A 25,853-nucleotide genomic window follows, 5' to 3' on the forward strand; every position below is an offset into this window, starting at 1 on the left:
TATCTCTATGCAATTGAGTTATGACCTACACACAAAGAAATAAAGGTTCAAAATTGAACCCCGAAAGGTTGATGCAAAATCAGCACCCTATGGGTTCAAAAATTGAACCCTGCGGTTGGGATTCATTTTTGCACCCTGCCGGTTCAAAACTGCACCCCTAAATTTTAAATTGAACCCCTAGGGGTGCAGTTTTGAACCCGCAGGGTGCAAAAATGAACCCCAACCGCAGGGTTCAATTTTGGAACCCATAGGGTGCTGATTTTGCCTCAACCTTTCGGGGTTCTATTTTGAACCTTTCTTAGTGTGTAAGAACGTGTTCGAGTCGTGCGTAAAGTGGTTCATAACTTTAGGAGCAGCTTTATGGGACACACACCAGGTCAGAATGTTCCGGAGCCTGTTCATATAGGATTGATAGAGTAATAAATTTGCAATAACGGTTAAAAGCTACTGAAGTGATACAATTCGATTGGCCGATAGTAAATTTATCAAGAATACTGTTCATTTGTTATAATAACAAGTCTTTATGAAAAGGTATCACAGTATAAAAACAAAATGAAGCCTTCCGTGAAATTAAGGGATTTTAGAGCTTTAACAAAGTGGAGTCCAAAGTCTATTCCAGTCTTCGCTGTTTTCACCATGGGCAGGGTGGAAAAAAGGTTTTGGAATTAATACAATAGAGGAATGGGAAGTCTCCCTGAAAAGGAATTGTGAAGATTTAGAGATGAGGAACAATTTTTTTCTTCTAAGATTTGATTAAAAATAACCTCGGAAAAGCGCGTGTGTCACTATTTCACTTAATATAGATTATATGAATGTCTGTGTTTGAGGAGTATGAATAAAGCATTAATGTATTTTATTTGATAAATTTTGCTGTTTTACATGAAAGTTTAAGTTTATTCGGATGCCTAATTACAGTGACTTATCTGCGTTTTTCCCGTTTTTTTTACCCCCAAGCAGCACCAACTCCATAAATGGTAAAACCTGTTTCGATTTCTCATATCCAATCTCAGAATTTTGTTAGATAGGTCCTGAATTTGCCATTTCACAGAAACATAACACCGTGAGAGGGAGCCAGATACCTCAAACATCACAAATTAATTTCAGTCAACGATGAAAAACAAACGATAAATAGCAAATACTCGTACTTTTGTGTCAGGTTAGAACACTAATCCACACCATTCTGCCTAAGATCTTCTGATTGAAAATTAATATGGCAAAAAGAAGCTGCTGAAAACTGCTTATCTAAAAAAAAGAGCCAATGGAGTAAATAAGAGAGTCAAGCTTTTGATCCTAGCAGAATCTTCTTCGGAGGCAAAATGACATTTTGCCTCCGAAGAAGATTCTGCTAGGATCGAAAGCTTAGGCCCCTTTCGACTCTCTTGAAAATTAATATATTAGTTTGTGATGCGTGGGTACCAAGCCAAAATCAGATTGAGAATAAGCTTGAGTTCTAGCTATCGGAGTGAAAATAAGATTCAGTTCTAAATCTATCAACAATTTTTCAATCGGATTTTGGATTGGTCCCCGTTTATCAATCTTAAAAAAAATTGTACTCATCAATCGAGAGGTATAGTCGCTTCAACAAACACAATCGTTTTCCAGGAAGATAAAAATTAATCAATATTTATTTATATTCATGATTCTAGTTCAACACATTCACATAAAATGTAACTCAATTACTTTTCCTGCCGGTATAAAGCATTCAATTCATTAACTTAATACAAAACAAAGACTAGATAGGCCTATATTTCAAAATTTACAATCAATACCTAACATGATCGTAAAAAAAGATTATGAGGGTTATTCTAATTCAAACAGAATATTAGACAATACTGCTCCAACTGATGATATCACAAATCATATAGCCCATACAAAGTCAACACGTAATCAAAAGGAACTATGAACAATATAACAGTTTACGTCACTCTTACATTTTCAATCAAAATCAATGAAATGTATACTGTAAAAACTGCGATGTTAAAACTGACACCAATTGGTGTTAATAGAGGACCACACCCTGAGGTGTTAATATTACACCCTAGAGATTAAACGTAACACCAAATAGTGTAAATGTAACAAAAAAGGTGTTGTTATAACACCTATAGGTGTAAAACTAACACCACCAATTTAACACCGGTGTAAAATAACTGATGTGGTCCTCTATGTACACCGGTTAACACCACAGTTTTTGCTGTGAAAAAAGGGATAATAGCAAAATAGAAAACATTTCTTTTAGTACAAAAAATACATTCAAGTAAGGTTGGTCAAGGACTGAAACAATCTGATACAATTCATCCAGACTCATTTCAGCCATATAATCGATTATTTTCAACCACTTACTCAATATGCTCTTTATTAAACTACAGGAAGATACGGTACTGCAAAGTCAATCTCATAAACACTATTATCATATACATTAAAAACATTTCATACTAAAAACAAAAGCAAAGTATTCTAAAGATATTTAAATGATATCTATATTTCATACAATTCCCACACGTTTGCTACAAGTATTATTCAATAGAGTAACGGTGACGTCGGCACCCTAAACATGCTTAATGTTAATCTTAATGAGATAATGAGAGCGAAAGATTTTTCCCCCTCGTTTTGCCACGCCTATATATTTTTTTCTTGTAATACGAGTTTAATTCGCCTCTTTTTCCATTGTTATTCGGCATACCATAATTTCATACAGACTCGTAGCTTATCCGGGCCAATCAAACCATCATTCACGTCACTGGGAATTTGATGTAATTCATAATGATCGTAATGGAACATTTACAGCGCTTGATATAATGTTTCTAAGCGCTGCAAACTATATTACCCCGGCTTTAGCGCGACTACTGAGCTGCACACAACCCGTGTAGGTGAGATGATCATGGCACCTGGTAGAGCACGTAAAAGCTGCTCTGTTATAATTATTACTAATATCATTTCTCTAATTAGGCACTCAAGCATTTAAATTCATCTTTATGGAGACCATTGTAACAATAATGCTTGGCGTTTGAACTTTTTGAATGACACAGTTGAAAGAGTCAATTAGTCAATACTTTCCTAAAGAGCGTGAATTATTGTAGCATTATACCATGTTCAGCTCGAACCCCAGGTACAGCCATATATAGTAGACCTTATGCGTATGACGTCATAATCTCGTAGCGCCCTCCCAAAGAGGATGTAGGAGGTCACATAAAAGGAGAGCGGATCGGAGATGGGCCAGATCCAGTGATTCACCGGCAGATGCGTGACAATGGCTTCAGCCTCTAAGAGATGCCATGAAGTCAATGTGTATGACGTTCATAACATCACGTCACATTGCAGACAAACATATAAGGTGGTTATTTCGTTCATGAAAATAACATTAAAAAATCCGCTCCAAAAATAAATATTTACATAATCTAGATATCAACTAGCATTAAGGTATACACATGATACATGAAATGAAGAATTTTTTACATAGGTGAGCTGTACCTTTTTCAAAGAACGTTGGGATGAGTATTCATAAGATTTAAGATCCAATCCCTGAAACTTAGGAAGGCCATACGGTCAATTTTACATTCCTTTATACATTTGTATCGTCTTATTATGTCAGAGTTAACGGACTTGTGCGGCTATGGGTACTCAATTTTTCTCCTCATTATGTTCATGCATATTAGAACTGGCATCCGATCGAAGACAGGTCAGTATTCCTGGCTTTGTTTTAGCAATCCTTGAGTTTCAGCCTAAGAATGCTTGGTTACCACGGTGACGATATAAATCCGTTTCCATTGCTATTGGTGTCAGTCCGCTCTAGGCTCTGCAGAGAAAATAAGAAAAGAAAACAAATGCCAGAATTATGTAACCAAACGTCAATTTCACAAATGAACGAAAAAGCAACGGAAAAAAAGGACCAAGCTTTATTTTTCTCTCTCAAGACAAGAAAAGGGAAGTCCGCCTTTGCTCTCCTGGGCTCCGTTACAAAAATGTTTGCAATCAATCGCTAAAGGCCTGGTCACACCGCCCGAGCGTTGTTGGAGCGGTAGGGAGAGAGGGTCGAATTTCGCTCTCAAAATTGGGGGAAAAAATCGAAAACAAAAAGCAACAATCGAAAGCGAAAATGGTGAACGGTAGCGAGCGGTGATGATTTTTTTTTCTCCGCTCCACGACCGCTCCAACAACGCTCGGGCGGTATGACCAGGGGTGGTATTCTGAGGTCATTTTATCTTTAAAATATTTTATTTTATCTCTTAAAATGAAATTGGTATTCTGAGATGAGATTTTATCTCTCAGATAAAATTTTAGATTTTATCTTGCGTATAAATTTTATCTTGCGTATCTACAGATGATACGCAACAGAACATTGCCTGCGTACACATACCCATCGCGTATCTGGCCGTTGCAACGCAGATGATGTGCTTGCGCCCATGTTACTTTGAAGATAAAATAAAATAAACTTAAAAGAGGGTAAAGGCCATTTTATCTCTGCGACGTTTATTTCACCAATATTTCTAGGTGAATTAACCCCAAATGGTGACATGAAAATGAAGAAAAATCATATATTTATTAAGAATAACACCTTAACGTTGTTCCTGTACAATCGGAGAGTATTTCATAAAACTTTTCTTGACTAATATTGTCTTTGAAATGATGCTTGAAAAGATGCGATAAAGACTTCGAAAAAAGATGAGAGTATTGTCCTTTTTGTTAAAAAGAAATCTCGGTAAAGACGCGTAAGCGTATAGTGCAAGCGTCTTTGAAGTCAATAAATTGACGCAATCTCACCCCTTTGCCACACCTCCTGGCGGAATGGATTTTAATTGGTGGAGTGATATGAGAGAGCTATAAAAGCGCGTTTCTAATTGGATATTGATTAAAAAATAGGTGTGTCTTACAAAGATAAAATGAAGATAAAATGGTTCTCAGAATACCAATTCGGAAAGATTTTAAGGGTATTTTATCTCACTGATTTTAACGGAGATAAAATATTTTATTTTATCTGAGATAAAATGGATCTCAGAATACCATCCCTGGCCTCAAATACCAATGACCAATTCAGATCATCGTTGCATGCAGTGGCGTAACTACGGGGGGGGGGGCATGGGGGGCACGTGCCCCCCCCCCCAATCGGCTGGCCAAAAAAAAAACGGGAAAAAGGAGAAAAAGAGGGAAAAAGGAAGAGAAGCGTAGTGGGGGAAAGAAGAAATTGTTGTTTATCATAGTGTTATATTATATTATGTTATATAACATAAGAAGCATTTTTTCACAACTTTACGAAACATTATTTGCTTAATTGTGTCTTCATTGTTCCTGGTGCTCGCATAGACTTTTTAACGAGATATTTAGACCTGCTGTACTAAAGCCTCCCGTTTTCAATAAATATACAACAAAATAATATATTTCCTCGCAATTAGAGTTATTATTGTTTTAAGTAGTGATATATTCTTCTTTTTCATGAATACTGAAAGTTATTGCCCTATTTTAAGGTCTTAATATAAAACATTTCCTGTCCGTGCTAACGTTCGCATTAGTGGATCGGTGAGATTTGTGCTCTTCATGAACTCCTAAAATCAGTCCTTAAAAAAATTTAGCTCGCGCTCGCATCATTTGGTTAGTGAAATACGTGGGGTCTTAGTGAATTCCTACAAACAAGCCTTGGAATGCCGCTCTTCATGTCTGAATTTCCTAGATTTTCAGCTCGCGCTTCGCACTCGCAGTATTTCATTAGTGAGATGCGTATAATAATCATGATTACAATGACTTCAAAAAGTCCTCCATGTGTTTAGATGTAATTCTAACAAAATCAGCAAGCGCTTGGCACTCGCATTAGATGACTATGGTGAGATATGTATACTCTGACTTAATGGATTCGTAACTATAGTCCTTAAAATATCCATGTTTGTGGTCAATATATACAAACATTTCAGCAAAGGATGGCAATAGCATTAGATGACTGTGGTGAGATATTTATACTCTTAATGGATTCTAAAATATAATCCTTAAAATTTCCTTGCTTAGGGTCAGTATATACAAAAATTTTAGCTCGCGCTTCGCGCTCGCATTGTTTGTTTAGCGAGACAGTAAAGTATCATGATTACAAAACCATTCGCTTATAATGTCAATTTTTAGCCCTCAATATAAAAAAATTTCAGCTCGCGCTTCGCGCTCGCATTATTTAATCAGTGAGATACATATCCGTTCGATGGCACTGCATGTCCTTAAAATATCTCTATTACGTCAGTATACCTGACAACTGAGCGCGCTTCGCGCGCTCCCTAAGTGACCCGAAATTTTTGCTGGTGCCCCCCCCCCCCATGCCGTGACCCACGGTACGCCACTGGTTGCATGCGCACTGTGTTTGAAGACCGGAACCAATCAGTGTGTGTGTGTGTTTTAATATATATGCAATTCATCGGAAACATGTGTGTTACAGAGCCCTGGGTTCAAACATTGCTTCATGATACCCATATTAAAAAAAAACACCATTATATAACTTATAGAGATATCATCTGGCAAGCCCATCATGTATGGTTTCCATGACATTTTCTCCGGCGACGATTGCCCCAATCTAGCTAGATTCCCCACACCAATCGAATGACCAACTTAAACCCTGGGTTCAACACTATATACGCTACCCTAAACCTAACCATTATACCTTGGTCACATTTGCTCTACGGCGGCCGTACAGCGAGTCGAAAACAGCCGTTTTTGTACCAACTACATATAGGTGGTTTGAATTGAAAATAATAAAACGGCTGTTTTCGACTCGCCGTACGGCCTCTGTAGCGCAAATGTGACCAAGGTATAATTAGCTAAAATAAAACCCATTGCAACCCTAATACCTTGGTCACATTTGCTCTACGGCGGCCGTACGGCGAGTCGAAAACAGCAGTTTAACATTTTTTTTGTAACAACTACATAGAGGTGGTTTGCATTAAAATTAATAAAACGGCTGTTTTCGACTCGCCGTACGGCCGCTGTAGCGCAAATGTTACCCTACGTCTTTTAGACGAAATTCGGCACGGAGCCATTGTCGCGAGAACAAATGGCATGTTCACCCATGCGTGTGATACTATTGGGAATGCTATGTTTAAAGTGCTGCTGGGTTTTTCTTATTAGGGGCTATCACGGGGCTTGTTGCTGTAAGAGTTTGCAATCGCAACTCCAAAAATTCATTACAAGTTCCTTATAGCCGTGTTTCATAGGTTGAACATAAAGTTGCGTTTCATACTTTTTTTTCGTTTGATTGAAACTTTTTCTGAAATGGGTCCCAGGATCTTTCCGGCGGAACTGCACTGTAAAAACTGTGGTGTTAAAACTGACACCAATTGGTGTTTATAGAGGACCACGTACACCCTGAGGTGTTAAAATTACACCCTAGAGGCTGAAAATAACACCAAAGAGTGTAGATGTAACAACCATATGTGTTGTAATAACACCTATGGGTGTAAAACTAACACCACCAATTTAACACCGGTGTAAAATAACTGGTGTGGTCCTATATGTACACCGATGTAAAATAACTGGTGTGGTCCTCTATGTACACCGGTTAACACCACTTGTTCACTGCTACCACCCTGCCTGTGGGGAATCTACAGGTAGGACTATGGTATGCCAATGTTGTCCAGAGCACACACTTTAAAAATTCATTAAAATATCACTTTTGTGACCAAAATTACTAATTTCCGTACAGTTGCAACTTATTTTTCATTAGTAACTTGGGAATAATTTTTTTTTATTCACCAGAGCGCTCAAAAACTTGAATTTTGGGCATATTTTTGTGTACGCCCTCTATTGGTGGAAAGTAATATGGCAAGAAAATTTTCATTTTTTATCTCTATTTTGAATTAAGAAAAAAATGATTTAAAGTATCAAATTTAAATAAGAGCTAAGTTGTATGAATAATAGGTGTAATGGAAACTGTTAGTGTAGAAACATCAAGCATTTGCCCCAAAACAAAAAGAGAAAATTAGCCAAACATTGCCACCCTTATTTTGCCACACATGGAGATATAACTGAGAACAAGGTTCTATTATAACCTTGTTCATTGAGTGGTTAACACCACAGTTTTTGCTGTGTGCTTTTCCAGGTCTTTCAATCATTGTAATGCAGCTCGTATGCTACAAAGTTCCCTTCAAGGGCACTTCATGCTACATTCACGCGAATGAACCGATTCCTGGGGCGTCTCATACATGCCATAAAGCTGTTTTCGACTGGCGACTTTTTCTTGTTGTGTAATATTCACCATTAATTTGATTAAATGATCATTGGTGATTATTTCGAGCGTAAGAGGGGTTCACCAGTCGTTCTTAAAGTCACTCTTAACTTACGAACAGCTTTATGAAAATCCCACCAGGCCATTATAACTAATACAAAATATTCCTAATGCCATAGTGTTGGTCAGCAAGATTTCGGTTTCATTGATGTGACTGAAACATAAGAATTCTTCAGAATAATTTGAAAATTAATTAGTTGGTTACTTACATGGGGCACGCGGCGTTGTTACCACCGTACCTTCCGATGAGTCGGAACTGTCTCTGTTCTCATAGTAAACTGCAAAAACAAAGTATCAAAAAGTATCAAAATTAGAGTAAGCGTCGGCAAATAGAAGTCCCATAGTGAAATTCAGCAATTATGATTGTGACAAACTCTGCTAGAGAAGAGACACGTTAATGTTCTTTGTTGCGCTATGCTGAATCATTAACACTAAGAAGAAAGGTTCAAATTGGAACCCTTGCCCGTATTCTGAAGTCAGGTTTAACTTAGACCATGGTCTAACTCTGTGCTAATTGCTAAAATTATGGGAAGCCAAAAGTGTCCATTTTTATTAAGTTGTATGTTTTTTTACAGACAATTATGAATGATTTGAGAGCCAAATGAGCTGAAATATGATATCTCTACTGTTAGTGATTTATGTAACAATTGGCTATCCATACTTAAACCACAACTTTAAACCTGAGTTCAAGTTAAACCTGACTTCTGAATACGGGCGACAAGCATTACCCGAGCAGGTGCAAAAGTCTGCAATCGTGCGCATTTATGAATATCCCCATAATGCAGTTTGCTACATTATGCAACCCAAGGAGCAAAGAGATGAACTCTTGAGGGAAGGTGTAAGTTGGAACCCTCTTTAACTTTGTACCTATGGCATGTATGGTGTGGGATTACAATGCAAAGGTTGCAGCCAGGGCTTCACTTAGGTTGCAAAGTTCAACCTTCAATGTTAGCGTGTTCCATGGCAAAAAAAATATATGACTGCTCTTTCAACTCTAATAAGTATATCCTAAAAGTAATGGAACACTTTTTTTTCCACAATAAAACTTTAGATTCTGTGATGCAATTAGCTGAAATCTTATTTCAGAGTTTATTTTATTGTGTTTATCTTGTATCTGATAGTCTTGCATCTGGCAGGCGTAATAAAGTCAATGAAATCAAATTCTATTCGTGATAAAACACAACAGAATTCAACTACTATACTAAAAATGAAACGCATACCAAAATCATTGTCAATTTCCTCCAGATCATCATTTACTAGGGATAGTGAAGAAAGAACTTCATCTACAGTTCGCAGGAAGAGTAAGCTCTCAAGGTTATAACCGCTAACGAAAAACTTGAACTAGGCCTATTATACTCACGAACTAAGTAGAAGGTCAGTGCTATGACAGTGATGGCCACCACGATAAAGAACATGACAAAACAGATCAGTCTAGCCCTCGTCGACGATGTCTTTTCATTGGAATACATCATGATTATTGGATCCAGGTCACCGTTCACGCCGTGACCGTTAGGGACCTCTTCGTCCAGAGTTGTGATGCCGTCAGTGTCCTCTGCTACCATGCTGTTTTGGTAGATTGCTTGAGGTTTCTCTGCCTCGGGTGCCTCGTCGTACATCGGTGGGGGCGTGCTATTTCCGTCTGCAGATACAGGGGACTCGGTCTCGGGGTCAACTGTAACCTCTGCAGGTGCCTGACTTTCCTCGTCTTGTGAAATTATCTCGTTTTCAGTTGTGGGGTCAACGGCAGCTTCATCTATTTCCGGGTCAACTGCACTGTCTATAAGATCTGTGACGTCATTTGCTTCGTCGTCAATTTCGGGTGTTGGTTCTGATGCTGGTTCAGTTGGTGGATCCGTTTCAGGCACCGGTTCAGGTTCGGGTACTGAATCGCTTACGGATTCTGGTTCAGTTGCTGGTTCAGGTGCCGGTTCGGGTACCGATTCGGGTTCAGGCGGGGGTTCGCTATCCGGAGGTGGGGGTGGAGGAAAGTCTGTTCCATCAGCTGTTAAATCACCTGCAGATGGATTGTCCATATCTTGTTCAGCACCTGCAGGAGCGTCCGTTGGTGGCGCTATATCTGGCTGTTCTTGAGCAACGCTCTCTTCAGCCGTAACGGAGTCTTGCACTTCTTCATCCTGTTTTACAAAGAGATTACAAATGAAAAAAAAAATTAGATGGAAATCAAGCGACAGTCAAGACGGTGTGGTATTAATAAGAAAGGATAAACACATTTAGTTAAGAGAGAACATTATGGCTCTTCAACACCTTACACTTCAGGTTGACGAATCCTTAAAGATAACATTTCTGGACCTGTAATATTCATGCAACTTTAAGATATTACAGTCTTACCTGCGTCATTTGTTTTCGTATGAAGGCTTAGGGACCAAATAACCTTCTAACGTCTTATGAATATGACCATGAACCAAAGAGAATGTTCTCTTTTTTTCAGACAGCATTCTGTGAACAACTGCACCAACATGGCCAACAGCCCCTTCCCCTAAGACTACCACTTATGATTTGATTTTCCCATAATCGATTCCTTACAATTTTGCACGGCCGTAGTTTCACTTCAACGCTATACCTTTCAGGAACTCTTAAGTCGCCTGTTAGCAACTCTTAGTGGCCCATTTGTAGAGATACGTTTGTTAATCTGAAGACCTCCTGTGTTTATACGACTTCTTATTCACCGCTTCTCTCTCATTCCCCCGATTTTCAAGTCTTTCGATGGCTTCTACCTGTCTCATTTTCTTTCTGTCCTTCCATTTTAGGTGTTTCTCTCTCCAATTATCTTAATCCTCATTATTCTTATTCCGTTTCTCTTTTTATCTAACGCTTTTATTTAATACCTATATCTTTACTATACAGATCATTCACATAACGTCTATTTCGAGATGCTTAGGAGGTCGTTTTATAAATTTCTTACATTTTTTTTTGTTGTAACGTCGCTATCATGGCAACACCCATGGTAACAGAGCTCAGCGGCCAATCGCAATTAATATTTTCAAGGTTGTTACAATAATGGCAAAGTTACAATAGTAACTGTTTATGAAACTGGCCCGTATTCTTTAGTGACATCATTAATCGGCAAAATGAATAACAATAGAATCTGGAAGATAAACATATGCACAAGCAAAAACCTTTACAATTCAATTTAAGGCAAATACAGACAGGCCTTTGATTGCCGGTGTTTGCTTGAAAATGTATATTTAAACGTGTCCCTGCTTATGCCTCTTCGATCCAGCAGCGGTAGGAAAGCCAAAAATTTGGCTTAATTTGCGTTGAAGTACATGTATTTAAAAGAAACTTAATTGATTTTTTGACCTTTGCCCACTGTGCTCCCCAACTCTGACCATTCTTCGATTCAATACATGTAGGTCCCACAGTTTGCAAGGTTAATTAACATACTTTTATTCTGAATGAATTACAGTATTTAAAATGTTATTGCAATTAACAAGACATTCTTTATGAGAGCAGTGCTTCCTTTTGGCCAAAATGGTAAATATTTGGAATATTGTGTTTGTGCAAGCTTCTGTTTTATTTGTTTAAGGGGGTTCTGAGAAAAAGAGATAGTCAGGGTTATAGGCTTCTTTTGATATGGTCCATTAAAATGATTGTAAAAATATATCTATCAGGATATAGAAAGAACACAATACAACTATATACCTCAGCAGACATCCATAAAAAGACGAAAAATGAAGACTATGTAAATCCAGAGGTAGAACACGTCAGAATACTGGGCATAATTGAGAACATGTGAGTCGTACGTATCTTGGACCAGTAACTTGCAAATTGCGTCGCTTAAAAACCAATCCAATACATGTACGCAATTTGGGGTTCTTAAAGTTTGGGAGGGAATTTTACGTTCCGATACTTTATTTTTTGAAATATTTTGATGTGCATGAATTTCATGCATGTAATTAGACTGAGCAACTTGATATAGATGTAATGATTCCACGATAGTTGTTGAATCACTCTACTAGTATATGTATATAATGTATTCTGTTTTTACTCTATTTTTATGTCACATACATTGAATTGCTATATGATGTTGAATAATTTGTTAAACTGCAGGGCGCCTTTGGAAAGTAGTTTTGTATAACTGAACAGGCCTACCCTGCAGTATGAATTAAAGAAAACAAATAAATATAGATGAATAAATATATAAATGCAGTTCCTAGTTAACAGAACAAATTATATTCATGTTATACGTTTGAAATTCTTTTATCAATGTAGGCTAAAATGTTTACAGGTTATATAAAAGCTTACCCCCCCCCCAAAAAAAAAGGGGGGGGGAGTAGGGCCTATTTTACATTTTCCAAAATTAAAATTGGGTAAATCTATCATGTCAATAGAATAATCGAACTAATCAGATTTATACCAAAATACGTTTATAGATGTACATACATGTCAAGAAAATCAGCAAAATCTTTTATTTACGCTTGTGAATAGCAAAGAATTCATTTCATAACTAAATTCGTGCAGATCCATACTTTAGCCAGTCATGTTACATTGTAATGGCTAATATAATGGAATGTGCCGTCACCCGGGCACATTTGCAGACACCATATAATTAGTAGTATCTTTATTTACAGCCTGATAATATTTGTTTGTATACGTGTACATAAAAAGGCAGGAAGACATTTGTATTTTAATTTATAAACACTTTTTTTCTGGCGCGGCGTTTGATTAATTTCAGAAGTTCAGAAGTTTCCTGAGATACACATATAAAACAACATTTCTTACATTCTTCTTATTTGGCTGGTTCTTTTATAAACTGGATGGTTGGATGGATAGATCATTTATCTTTTTTTCGAGCTTGTTCCTGTTCCAGAATAGTTTTCCTTGCAGCATTGTGATTATGTATCTTGTTTTCGAGTTGTCTTGTCGAGTGCATGCCCCCGCAAAACTGGTTGTCCCTTTTCAATCCTGTACTACATACAGGCCTAAGTTGCTTTGAAGTCTTTGAGTCGGATATCAAGGCTTAGAATTGTATTTATTCAAAACTTTTCCCCTTATTTAAACAAATATGTAACAAAATCTACAATTTAAGATTATACCCAATACTGCATGGGATTCTGTTTTTGTTTGTGGTAACTCCCGTAGGAACTCGGCAGGACAGCATTTTTTGCTGGTAAACGCCAAGCTGGTATACAACCAATTACCTTGGAAACATTTTACGTCTAGGTTAATCAGCCATAGTGGCTGACATAATAGACGACAGATATCACTCTTGAGCCTTTTTATCAAAGTGGAGATTCGAACTCACAACCTTGCGATTATGAGTCCAATGCTCAAACCACTGGACCACACGACCCGGACTCGTACCCCATAACCATTTCCATTGCAAGCACCTTGGTTGATGAGTCGGTAGGGTCGCCTTCAATTACTTTAGGCCTGTCCCTTTGCGATTCGTGTGTAATCGGAATAACCCCTATCCTGGCGCGTTAGGGAGAAAAAGTAACAAAAAGCGGGCCGTGTAGGCATTTTTGGTTTTTTGTTGCTTTTCGTCTGAGATCCTGATTACATCATATATATAGCTCGCACAAGGCCAATGACCAATAGGCGTTTTGTCATAGAGCATTTAACCATGCAGATGTTTGGATAAACGACGTTTAAGCACTTTTTAATTCAGAGAAATGGTGAGAACGTTTTGCCTTTACAACCATCCTTATATCATAGTGTACTCGAAGGGAGAAAAAATAAGAATTTTACATTGCAAAGTGACAAAGGGAAACAGAAGAAATGAAACATATCATAAGAATAAAAAAGATACAGATATATGTATTCTGTTCGATCATATATCGCGCTGCACTTCATATTCCATTTCCCATAATAATAGTGGTAGTATTTTTCGTGAGCGAGCTGTGAGTGTGCGGGGTTTTTTTGTAACGTGGAAGGGTGTGTGCGTGGGGGGGGCATGCGTTTGTATTCCTAGTACATATATTTATTGACTTTTCAATAACTATTTTTTTTTTTCTTACGTGGGATCTATATAATGAGACTTAATATTTTACACTTATAACATTGACTTTAATTAAATTAGGTTTTGATTGTTCTACTTTTCTTGAGTTAGATGTTGATTGGCATTTAACCTTTTCTTACGTGGAGATATATTGCCATTTCTACTTTTCTTAAGTTACGCCTAATTAATTATTGATGTTACAACTTTTCTTAAGTTAGAGCTTTATTGGTGTTCCTATACTTTTCCTGAGAAACTTAGTTAGAGCTCATTGGTGTTTCTACTTTTCTTAACTTAGAGTTTGATTAGTGTTTCTACTTTTCTTAAGTTACAGTTTGATTGTTGTTTGTACTTTTCTTAAGTTAGGGTTCGATTGTTGTTTCTACTTTTCTTAAGATAGAGTTTGATTGGCGTGTTGATTTTAGTTAAACCCTGACTGGCGTTTCTGCTCTTCTTACACTCTAAAAAAAGAAGTTTACCTAAAATTGGGTAAAATGGGAACATGCATTTTGTGGAGTAAAACGACACCAAATATTTTGTAAATGTTGCGTTGATATTTACCCTTCAAACATGCATTTTGCCCAATAGCGGAGGAAAAGTTACCTAGTAAATATGCATGTTCCCTTTTTACAAAATATTTGGTAAGTTTTTACTCTCTGTTTTTAGAGTGTAAGTTAGAGATGATTTGCGTTTCTACTTTTCGTAATAGTTAAATCGACGTTTCTACTTTTCTAAACATAGAGTTTGATCTGTGCTTCCTCTTTCTTATAATGTCTCGTATACCTGCCATTTACATAAATTCGTGAGAGATATGAATAAGTAGAGCTAGGGTTACACCGGATCCGAATCAGCTGCGCATCCATCCAAATACACGCATTCGGGTGGTTTAGGGAGTATTCTGTTCTCCCTCCGCGAATACGGGAAAATTCAGGAAGGATTCGGGAACATTCGAATCCACCGAGACCATCCGAATTAGGCCGAATTCGGGTAGAATCGGTCCAACTTTATTTCGGGAGAATTTTTTTTTTTGTAATTACCCTGGCTTTAAAGAACTAAAAGGAAGATGGAGAAGCAATCCAGATACGAATACAGATGAAGCCATCGTCTGGTATTGGTAGTGTGTTGACATAGTCATTTAAGGTACCTCTCTACTGCTAAGTAATCCTTAAAGTACCCATTTTTTCATCCATACCGCAGTGAAGTTACGTAATGTGAATGGGTCAAGTGGCAAACTACCTTCCTCCCGTGTGTAAATGTCAATGGGGTCAATTCACATCAGTGACATTATTTTCACTGGTGCATAAGAATTCCTTTAAAAAAGTACATCTACCACTCCATATTTGGTTCGAGACCGAACATGTATTAAGTTTGTTGGCTGACTTGATATTGACATGATACTACTGGTAATTACAAGTATAAAGCTTATAGTAGGAGTGGGCTATACATGGGTCAAAAATACTTTTTTTGTAATTTCAATATGGGAACAGTTTTTTTTTATTCCTTGTAATGTATCTCAACATGAAATGACAATATTTTTTGTCTTGGGTCCGAGAAAAAAGTGTGCCGGGCCAAAATCCAAAATGGCCGCCAAAACCACCCGAAATCATAGTTTTGGCCACGACTTCTTTATTTGGTGGTCTTTTTCTTTGGTTTTGGTGTCTATTCATATGTATTTGGGGGCAGGCAATTTGTTTTTCCTATAATTAGTACTTTTAAACCATTATTTGTAGAGTTAAAAGGTAATTATACCTAAATTTTCCAATTTTTATAGCCTTTTTTCAGCCAAAAAGTAGATTTTATCGTCCTGGGGTTCTTGGATATTAGATGGTTTGAGGTCAACAATAGCAAGCAGCTTCATAGAGCTATATCGCTTTTATTCCTCTACTATGGGTTTTACGGATATTTGTGAAATATATCTTAAATACCGGTAAAAAAAAAATGTTTATTATCCATAGGGGCTATACAGCTAGTATACAATGTAATGTACATACTGCACTGCATAAATGCATTGGCCACCATGACAAGGCATGTATAAAGTATAGTGTTATACATGTAGAAATGAGCTCTTAGGTTTAGAATTAGATGCCTCAGATATTGAAGATATGTTTTGTCTCAGAAACTGAGGACATGTTTTGTCAATTATGCTAATTCAGGGGGCGGAGAAAGCTAATTAACCCCACACCATGGCATTTAAACTAGATATTCTGGGCCCCGTTGCATAAAAATTTACCATTATGTTAACTTAATGGTAACTTTAACATGGAATCCTTGGTTCTGATTGGCTGTTGATCAACGTTACCATGATTACATGTATATAGTTACCTGACCCCATAAACATAGGCCAGTTAGACACCACAACCAGGTAAAAAAGCCTCCAAATGAAGAAGATATAGCTACATGTAGATATGTGATGTAAGTATATGATATGTGATATGTCATGTGCAATTTACGTTGCTGGTTTCATCATGTACATCAGCTGACGAGCAATCAAATTCACAATCTAATTTTAAACCTTAAGAGCTTATTTCTATGACACTATAGTTTGTATACAGGCCTTGTCATATGTCATGGTGGTCAATGCATGGAAATATGCAGTGTAGTGTGTACAGTAACAGTACATTGTATACTGTATTGCCCCTATGGAAAATTAACATATTTATTTAATAAGATATATTTCACAAATATCCGTAAAACCCATAGTAGAGGAATAAAAGCAATATAGCTCTATAAAGCTGCTTGCTATTGTTGACCTCGTACCATCTAATATCCAAGAACTCCAGGATGATATAACCTACATTTGGCTGAAAAAAAGCTATAAAAATTGGAAAATTTAGGTATAATTACCTTTTAACTCTACAAATAATGGTTTAAAAGTGCTAATTATAGGAAAAACAAATTGCCTGCCCCCTAAAGCATATGAATAGACACCAAAACCACAGAAAGACCACCAAATAAAGAAGTTGTGGCCAAAACTGTGATTTTGGGGGGTTTTGGCGGCCATTTTGGATTTTGGCCCGGCACACTTTTTTCTCGGACCCGAGACAAAAAATATTGTCATTTCATGTTGAGATAAGGTAAAAGGGACACAAAAAAACTGTTCCCACAGTAAAACCAAAAATCACCCATTTATAGCCCACTCCTACTTATAGAAACACAAAATATCATGCCATATATAAATGTAAGTAATGCTATCATTATTGATATTATTATCATTATTATAACTACTCCACTAGCTGCGTGAACACACTCTGTAGAGTAATATTATCTTCTTTACAAAATATTCAGTCTTGAATTTGATAATTTCAAGTTCTTCACAAAGTGGAAATAATATACATTCTGAAAAGGTGTCCACATATATATATATATCATTTACACACCTTCAATTCAGAACATTCTAACAGTTTACCATGTGAACACACTGGAAACAAACAAACTACGAAATCATTTTCCCTTTTGGGAGTTTTGATAATCTCCGCACGGTCAACTATGTGAGCACACCACCATTGTTATCATCATCATCATAACCATCGTCACCACCACCGCCATCATCATCACCATCATCATCACCACCATGATCACAATCATCATCACCATCATCACCACCATCACCACCATCATCATCACCACCATCATCATCACCACCACCATCATCACCATTATCATCACCATCATGATCACAACCACCATCATCATCATAACCATTACCATCACCACCACCATCATCACCACCATCATCATCATTACCATCACCACCATCATCATCACCATCATCATCATCACCACCATCATCATCACCACCACCATCAACATCACCATCATCATCACCATCATGATCACAACCACCATCATCACCATCATCATCACCACCATCACCACCATCATCATCACCACCACCATCATCATCACCACCACCATCAACATCACCATCATCATCATCATCACCATCACCACCATCATCATCATCATCATCACAATCATCACCACCACCATCATCATCATCATCATCACCATCATCACCACCATCACCATCATCATCACCACCATGATCACCATCATCATCACCACCACCACCATCATCATGATCACCACCACCATCATCATCACCACCATAATCATGATAACCATCATCATTATCACCACCATCATCATCATTACCATCATCATACGTATACAGAAGAAGATGGAACTACTTGTGGTAACTTCCGGTCGTTCCTTCTGATAGATCTTGATCCTACTTGAATTGCCATGTTATATCATTAAGTTTATTATTAAGTTCTCATATTATCAAAACCAAAGATCATTTTGCGCGTAGGGTGGACGCATGAATTATGGTAGCATCGGAACTTGAGGCTTGTAGTCCTCTGGTGAATGGAGGAATGGAACACAGACGGAGAAGTACACTACAGTGGTAATTCAATATTAGACTAGATTAAGTATGGGGTTATAGTATAGAATAACATACAATTAAATACTACACATACATCATGATGCATGTATGAAAATTTAAGAACTTTGCCGTGTTATACACAAGAATACATCACATGTAACACACCATTGTCTTACTTACCATATTTCTTCTAAAACTTCCAATGATAAAGTATGAAAGCAAACTTTCAAACTCGAGCACACTTGGTAGTAATGTTCTACTCTCTCCTTATATATGTGGTGGATTAAGCGATCATGTCATATAAAAGCACCTGTATAAAGTTTCCCCATTGCAAATGCTCCAAACACACTGATTTCAGTCAGAACCTAGTCGATCTTTGTTGCATGGGCTTCATAACTTATCTTATCCGCTTCGTGAGGGGTGCGGCCGGTCAACCGAAAATTAAATTCTGTTGTGGAAATAATTTCGCATATTTTGCGGTACACGTATTGGGAGACGCTGCACCAGCCCTAGTGTGTACGTGGGATCAATAGCCTTCTGAATCATCGTCAGAGACGCCTCCCAGAGTATAATACCGGCATTGTATGTTCTTTTTTATTCTTCTGTGTGCAGGGGATCGAAAAAAGAAAGCCAAACCTGATTGCAAGCCGGGTCTAAAATCATCGGCGAGACAATAGGAGCATTGGGGCATGGATGCGAAGAATACATGGGTGTGGGAAGTTGTACCGTCTCCAAACCTACCCATTCGCGTTACACAGTCTAGAGAGTAGTACCTGTCAGTAGTAACAGTGTCAGTAGAAAATAGTGGGCTGAAATTTATCATTCGTAATTCTTAGAAAGCTCCGTCATGTGTGGTGGAAGGAGTTCTATAGTCGTCTAATAACTTTTCAAAAAGAGAGGAAGTTTGTAGCCTGGGTGTGAGCTAGGTCGCAGGCGTACCAGAGATGTGGGATACGATGTGGAGTTACTGGCGTACGGGTCAACGCGGGTCATGGGGGACATGGGCCCCCTAAAATTTTCACGACGACGATAAAAAGTGAAAGAAAAAGGGGTGATGATATTTTTTCCCCAATGATATGTCAAACTCTATCAAAAAGTTAGACTTTGGTACTGAAAGGGATTTTTTCTTGACCCCCCTCAAAATTTTGGTCTCATTAAGCTACTGTATGGAGTACTATGTTTATAGTTTGTTCACACTATAACACAAGTCGGAGCTAGTCAATGATTACTGAGAAACCGTGTTGTGATCTGTATTTGAATTTCTATTCGGTCTACTACGGTCCAAAGTGGCCTTATTTCGGCAGGATTAAAAATCAAACGTAACCTTCATAAATCGCCACGTGTTAGACAGTCAACCGTATCTCTGTGACGTGCATTTTTTTTCACAAACGCGCATCAAAAAGATATCATCTCCGTCTGGCACGAAGTTTTACCTCGTCATCCCAGAGACATGGCCCGGGGCTCGAACCTCAAACCCCTGCATCGGTTAATAAGTTCCTCGTGTACCTTGGATTACAGGCGCTCATGACAACATCATTAATATAATATTAATTGAATAATATATCATGTTATAGCAAAACTAAAAGGGGGATTAGTAGTAGTTATTTCTTGCGCTAATGCTTATGTGTATTAAAGTTGGGGATTGGGGCACTATTGGGATCTTGTTCATATGGAAATATATTTTGTTCAATATGATCATTAATAGATCCAAAATAAATGGAAAATAGATAAATGTGTAGAATGGAGAAGACAGCGATGAATTAAAGTAAGAATGAAAAAAACAGAATTAAAAAACGGAATAAATGCATGTAAACAGATAACCAATAGATTAATAACGATGAATGAATCAAATATAAAGAAACATTAAGTCATGATTAAGTTATCAACTGGGGTAAATCAACAAAATAATGCAGATAATATGGAGAGAATATTAGAATGCACAAATTCAGTGAAAGTAACCCGATTGTTCTCAGTATTTTTCTCAAAGTGGACAACGTGAAAAAGCGTTACACACTGCTAAATTAGTCAAATTTACCAATGGAAAAATTATTACACACTGTGGATATCTCGGCAGTGGGAATATTCAGTGTGTTCACATAGTGTACTATGTGTAGAGATGTGATGCACACTATTAAACGTTCGAATTCAACAGTGTGAAAACAATTTTATAGTGTGGACATCTATTCAGTATGGGCATAAAGGTGCTTTCATGTCCATATTGTGGGTGTTCACAGTGTGTCCATGGACTATGTTCAGACGTGTCTCACAATGTTTAAAATGCTAAAATTTGACTGTGTGAAGGTGATTTCACACTGTGGACATCTCGGTAGTATGAGCATGGAGGGAATGGTGTCCATGGCGTGAAGTTCACAGTGCGTTCACATAGTGAACTCTGTGAAGCTGATATTCACACTATGAACACCTCTACAGTGATAATTTTCACAGTGTGTTCATAAAAGTGAATTCTGTGAATTCTGTGAAGACGTGATTCACACTGTGGGCACCTAATACACAGTGTGAATGTTCAGCGTATTCACATAGTGGACTAGCTATGCTTAGATGTGTTGCACACTGATAAAATACTCACATTTGACCGTGTGACAGGGGCTAATCCCAGTAGCACTGTCCTCCACACTTAAACACATTGTGGGAGACTGTGATAGCTCCAGCAGGGGCGATTTTGGAATGGTGTCGATAAACTGTGGACATCTCGGTAGTTTGAGTATTGAGTGAATTGTCTCTATGATGTGAATGTTCAGTGTGTTCAGACAGTGGACAATTAGAAGATGTTATTCACGCTGAAAAATGCTGTAATTTGACTGTGTGAAGGGGATTTCACACTGTTTCCCAATCTAGGAATGCACTGTGGGGAGCAGTGTGGGTTTTTTTTTCAAGCTGGGTCAATGCGAGAATGGTGTCGATACTGTGGACATCTCGGTAGTATGAGCATGTAGTGTTTATATTAATGTCCATGGTGTGAATGTTCATAGTGTGTTCACACATAGTGGATTATGTTCAGACGTGTTGCACACTGTTAAGATGCTCCGTGCTGACCCTGTGAAGGTAATTTCACATTGTGTTCCACAGTGTGAACACAATGTGGGAAACTGTGCTCTAATTTCCATCAGATGCACATCGGGGAGAGGGTGTTGAAAGGGGGAGGGGTACCCAAAATAGTCGCCAAACAACATGGCATATATAGGCCTACTGGAACGTATATTGGGCGTGGTATAATGGAAGTGATTTATAAAAGGCTACAGAGGTTACCTTTGTGTAACGGACAGATTAAACAGTGTACTTAAAAGATAAAGCAACTTTTGTCTCCGACCGGACAATCTGAGAGTACTTTCTCTACCCAAGTGATCGATCTTCTTGTTTGCGCCCATGGTCTTGAATGCAAGATCATGATGGTCTTTGTTGTGTTTGTAGGTCTTTTTCCCCCCAAACAGTTAGGATAATAGGCCTACATCTTGTGATGGTAGGAATTGAATCGACAAGCAATATAGTGTGCATACTTTGAAGGTGCTTCGAAGGACATAGAAGAAAGCAACTAAGAAGTAGTATGTGTATACATGCATGGGCGAAACAAGGATAGACGTATTGGAGAGAGAAGGTGAGAGTTGAAAGAGGGATAGAGGGGCAGTGGATATAGGACCAACAATGTTAAATTTTAAGAGCTTGATGAACTATAATTTGGTTCACAAAACGAGCATAGATATTATGCAGGTCGAATCTGCATCCTATATCATGCCACTTCGATGGGTTTGAACTTTACCTTTCACGCCATGCCACGTGGGGGGGGGGGTTAACCTGTGAACGCAATAGGTCTGTTTCCGTAGTTCTCGTTAATAATTATAAGAACAAAAAATATCATTTTCTTAGTATCATATGAATAAATAATTGACCAAGTCACACAAATAATTGCAATAAATTGAAATAAAAACTGAGATCAATCTCATATTCCAATCACTAAAGCTCACAACACGAGACCAAATTTAAGTTTGACCTGAATAAATTGCAATTGTTTGATGGGGTCTAGGTTGTTTTTCAAGTTGGAATTAAAAATCACACTTTCGACAATGCGATCCGGAGTTTACCGTTTCTGTCATTCATTACAAAAATAATCATAACATCGCTTATGTGTGGCGGACTTCTTATGCTTTGGCGCGCGAATTTCGGTCTCATCTCAGTGGTTTAAAGTAGACGCTGTTATTGATATCATATTACCCATGATGCATTGTGTGAAAATCTGACCCGATAAAACTGAGAGTACGGTCAATCAGATGGCCCGAATCACCTTTTGAGTTAGAGATTTCTATTCAGTCGAGACCTGGGCCAGCTTGTGGCTGGACAATGTATCTATTATCAGGGGCGGACTTAAAATGGCTTCCACCAAGGCACACATTGTTCGATATTTCTTATTCTCGCATTAACCTGTAGAGCATGGGTGAGTGGGGATTTTGTGCGGCAAAAAAGCAAGCGTCGACAAAAAAATAGCAATTAATGGAGGCACATGTCGGTTATGGCCGACATTGCCACGAAAGAGATCCCCGCCATCATCAGAAGAGAACAGCGATTCGAAAATTTCCATGGGCGATTCCATACGTGTATAACGGGACATTTTGACAACAGTCTAGTTTCCTAGCCGAATGATTGAGCAATGAAATATTCTTTTTTTGTCAATGATAAAGCTGTAATGGGTAGTCTTGTGTAAATCTAGTAACCAACACAACAAAAAATTGATTATGGGTAAATTATAGGTGAAAATGTTGTGTGTCGTACGACACGCAACATTTAAGCTCTAATTCCCCTATGGACAACATATTTTTGTTGGTTGTCAGTGTTTTGCATGTCTACCCTGTAGTTCTTTAATATTACCACAAAGCAAATTGAAGTTATTCGTTCGTTTGGACAACAGGTTGAAAAATAATGTGAAAACGGTTGATTTTTCTAGCATGGAATCTCCCCCATTCAGAACCGTTCTGAATGGCAGTTTTCGAATCCCGTTTACTTTCTGAACGTAACTATAGTAACGCCTCGGGTTGAAATCAGTGGAACTGGTACTCTTGCGTACATCAGCTACCAATGACAGTCTTCTCGTTCCTACTATTGTTACACATTAACCCTTTTGCGTTTCTCACCTTTTTTCTTTAATTATAATCACTTTCTATACTGGGATTGATTTTTTATTGTAGATGACGTTTGCACTGTTTATTGATTTGATTTGATTCATTGTTCTGCATTCATAGAACATTCGTATAGAACATTTTCCATAACATAATAAACATTTATATATTAGCATTTTTGGCATGAATCATAAATAAAGTGTACAAAAAAAACAATTCAGACATTGTATACATGATAACACTTTATTTGTGGAAAAATAAATTCGTTCACCCAAATGGTTAATTTCATACAAAAGGTCAATACGTTTTGCTTAAAGAAGACGATGTTACGACGAATCGGAAGTAAGTTCATGAAGACAGAATTCAATATACTAAACAAATTTCATAAGTAACTAGAACATGCAACAACAAGCGCATTATTCCTGCCTTGGTTGTATATACAAAAATATGTAAATGATAGATATTGATTCGCTGTATAGATTACATAAGTCCAAGAACATGACCATACTTCAATATGTCATATGATTTTACTGCTTATTGTGTTCCACAACAAATGAAGACTTACCTCATGAAGGGAACATTTCCTTAATTGTTGTGTGATTAGGCCTACTCGTTTTTTGACTACCAACTTTATCTGATTGTGTTTTTTTTTTCTTGTAAATTTGTTCAATTTCTGTGTATTTATTAATTTTTATTTTCTGTATTGTATAAGTTGTTAATTGTGCGCCGTGAGTGTCTTCGACAAATATATGTGCGCTATGCGAATCTTAAATTATTATTTTTTAATTATACTATTATAAATCACACTGCAAAAACACTGGTGTTAATTTAACACCAGCCCGGTATCTATATCAGTCCACATCAAAGAAGCAAAGAAGAAGTTGAACCAACACCAACACAGTCAAGAATCAAACCGATATTGGTTTAACACTATAATTGGTGTTGCTTAAAGGCATTTGCTAACATTGATTTGACTTTAAAAAATCAGAGCTGCGAGGTCCCAATTGTCGCCTACGCCTGTGATATGTTACAAAAATGAAGCCCAGAAAAAATCGCGTCCGAAAATCATTATTTAGTGCTTCAAAAAAGTGAAATATAAAATGACCGGAAATACCATCTTAATTTCATCCATACACTTATGTGTTGTAATTATTATCGGCACGATAGAAATTACACAAAATCTTCATTTATAACGTATCAAAAGCATTTCTTTCAATTTTTTGGTTGGTTTCAGAGTTTTTAGGTTGACAGAAAGGCATTCATGTACATATTTCATCTCTCCTTTGATTTTTTTAAAATTACATGTCTACAACGTTAGCATATGCCTTTAAATGCCAAATTGGTGTTAGCCTAACGCCAAACCGGTGTTGATTCAACACCTCTCTGGTGTGGACCGATGTAGTTACCAGACCGGTGTTAGATTAACACCGGCGTTTTTGCAGTGCAATAATGCGAGCAATCAATCTTACGTAGTCGCGTCATGTTTTGTCTTTAAGTTCTACTCACGCTTTGTAGAAAAAGTATAAACATGATTGACAGAGGAAAACATGAATTAAGAATGATATGCCACTGCCTTGTATGCGAATATTTTACACAGTAAAAAATAATAATAGCACGTTGTTTAAGCTTAAGCATGTCACTCAAACAACAAGTTGTTAAAAATGCAATTGTTTAAAAAGTTTAAACTGTTGTTTGAAAAGTTTAACCAGTATTTGTTAGAGTGACGGGCTTAAACTACCTGCTTAAAATTTTAAACAATGTTTTTACAGTGTTTTTCAGTGTCCTTGTAATAAGCGCCAAGGACATCGTTATTTTTATTACTTTATACACGTATCTAGATACTTCAAATCTATACACTTACCAATTGATATCTCCAAATCCAAGGTTATAGGTTCGAGATGATAAATGATTAATACGAGGTCAGGTGTCATACACAATTTTTACAGAAGATTACTCTTTACAAATATACAAACGCTGTCGTAAAATAAGTTTTGCCCATTCCGGTCCCCGCCCAACGAATGAACCCTAAACTGTTTTGTAGTACAATGGCATGGCATATTGAAAAGAGGGCTTTTCATTTAGGAATGCGACCCATTGTGGGAAGGTTTAGAATACTTGTCTGTTCGCTTGCCC

At 37.5% G+C, this 25,853-nt stretch overlaps 1 protein-coding gene across 2 annotated transcripts; it reads right to left on the reverse strand.

Annotated features, from left to right (window-relative positions):
- Positions 1-1,607: 1,607 nt before the first annotated feature.
- On the reverse strand, positions 1,608-25,740 carry LOC121420061 (protein TsetseEP-like). 2 transcript variants are annotated; one of them, XM_041614588.1, is made up of 4 exons: positions 25,582-25,740; positions 9,609-10,383; positions 8,458-8,526; positions 1,608-3,793 (listed from the first exon to the last, which is right to left on the reverse strand). In XM_041614588.1, coding segments are annotated over exons 2-4 (744 nt in total). In that variant the 5' UTR covers positions 10,282-10,383; positions 25,582-25,740; the 3' UTR covers positions 1,608-3,791. The 2 variants fall into 2 exon arrangements, with proteins under 2 accessions (XP_041470522.1, XP_041470521.1); XM_041614587.1 differs by lacking the exon at positions 25,582-25,740 and adding an exon at positions 18,775-19,199.
- Between the last annotated feature and the right edge of the window lie 113 nt (positions 25,741-25,853).

This window comes from Lytechinus variegatus, chromosome 8 (assembly GCF_018143015.1).
Source record: "Lytechinus variegatus isolate NC3 chromosome 8, Lvar_3.0, whole genome shotgun sequence".
Classification (NCBI taxonomy): Eukaryota; Metazoa; Echinodermata; class Echinoidea; order Temnopleuroida; family Toxopneustidae; genus Lytechinus; species Lytechinus variegatus.

Bases quoted from the DNA above. Each gene is read 5' to 3' on its own strand.
- LOC121420061 (XM_041614587.1), bottom strand. The intron at 8,527-9,608 runs GTGAGTATAATA...TTGTTTTTGCAG, and splicing joins ACTGACCTTCTACTTAGTTC to TTTACTATGAGAACAGAGAC.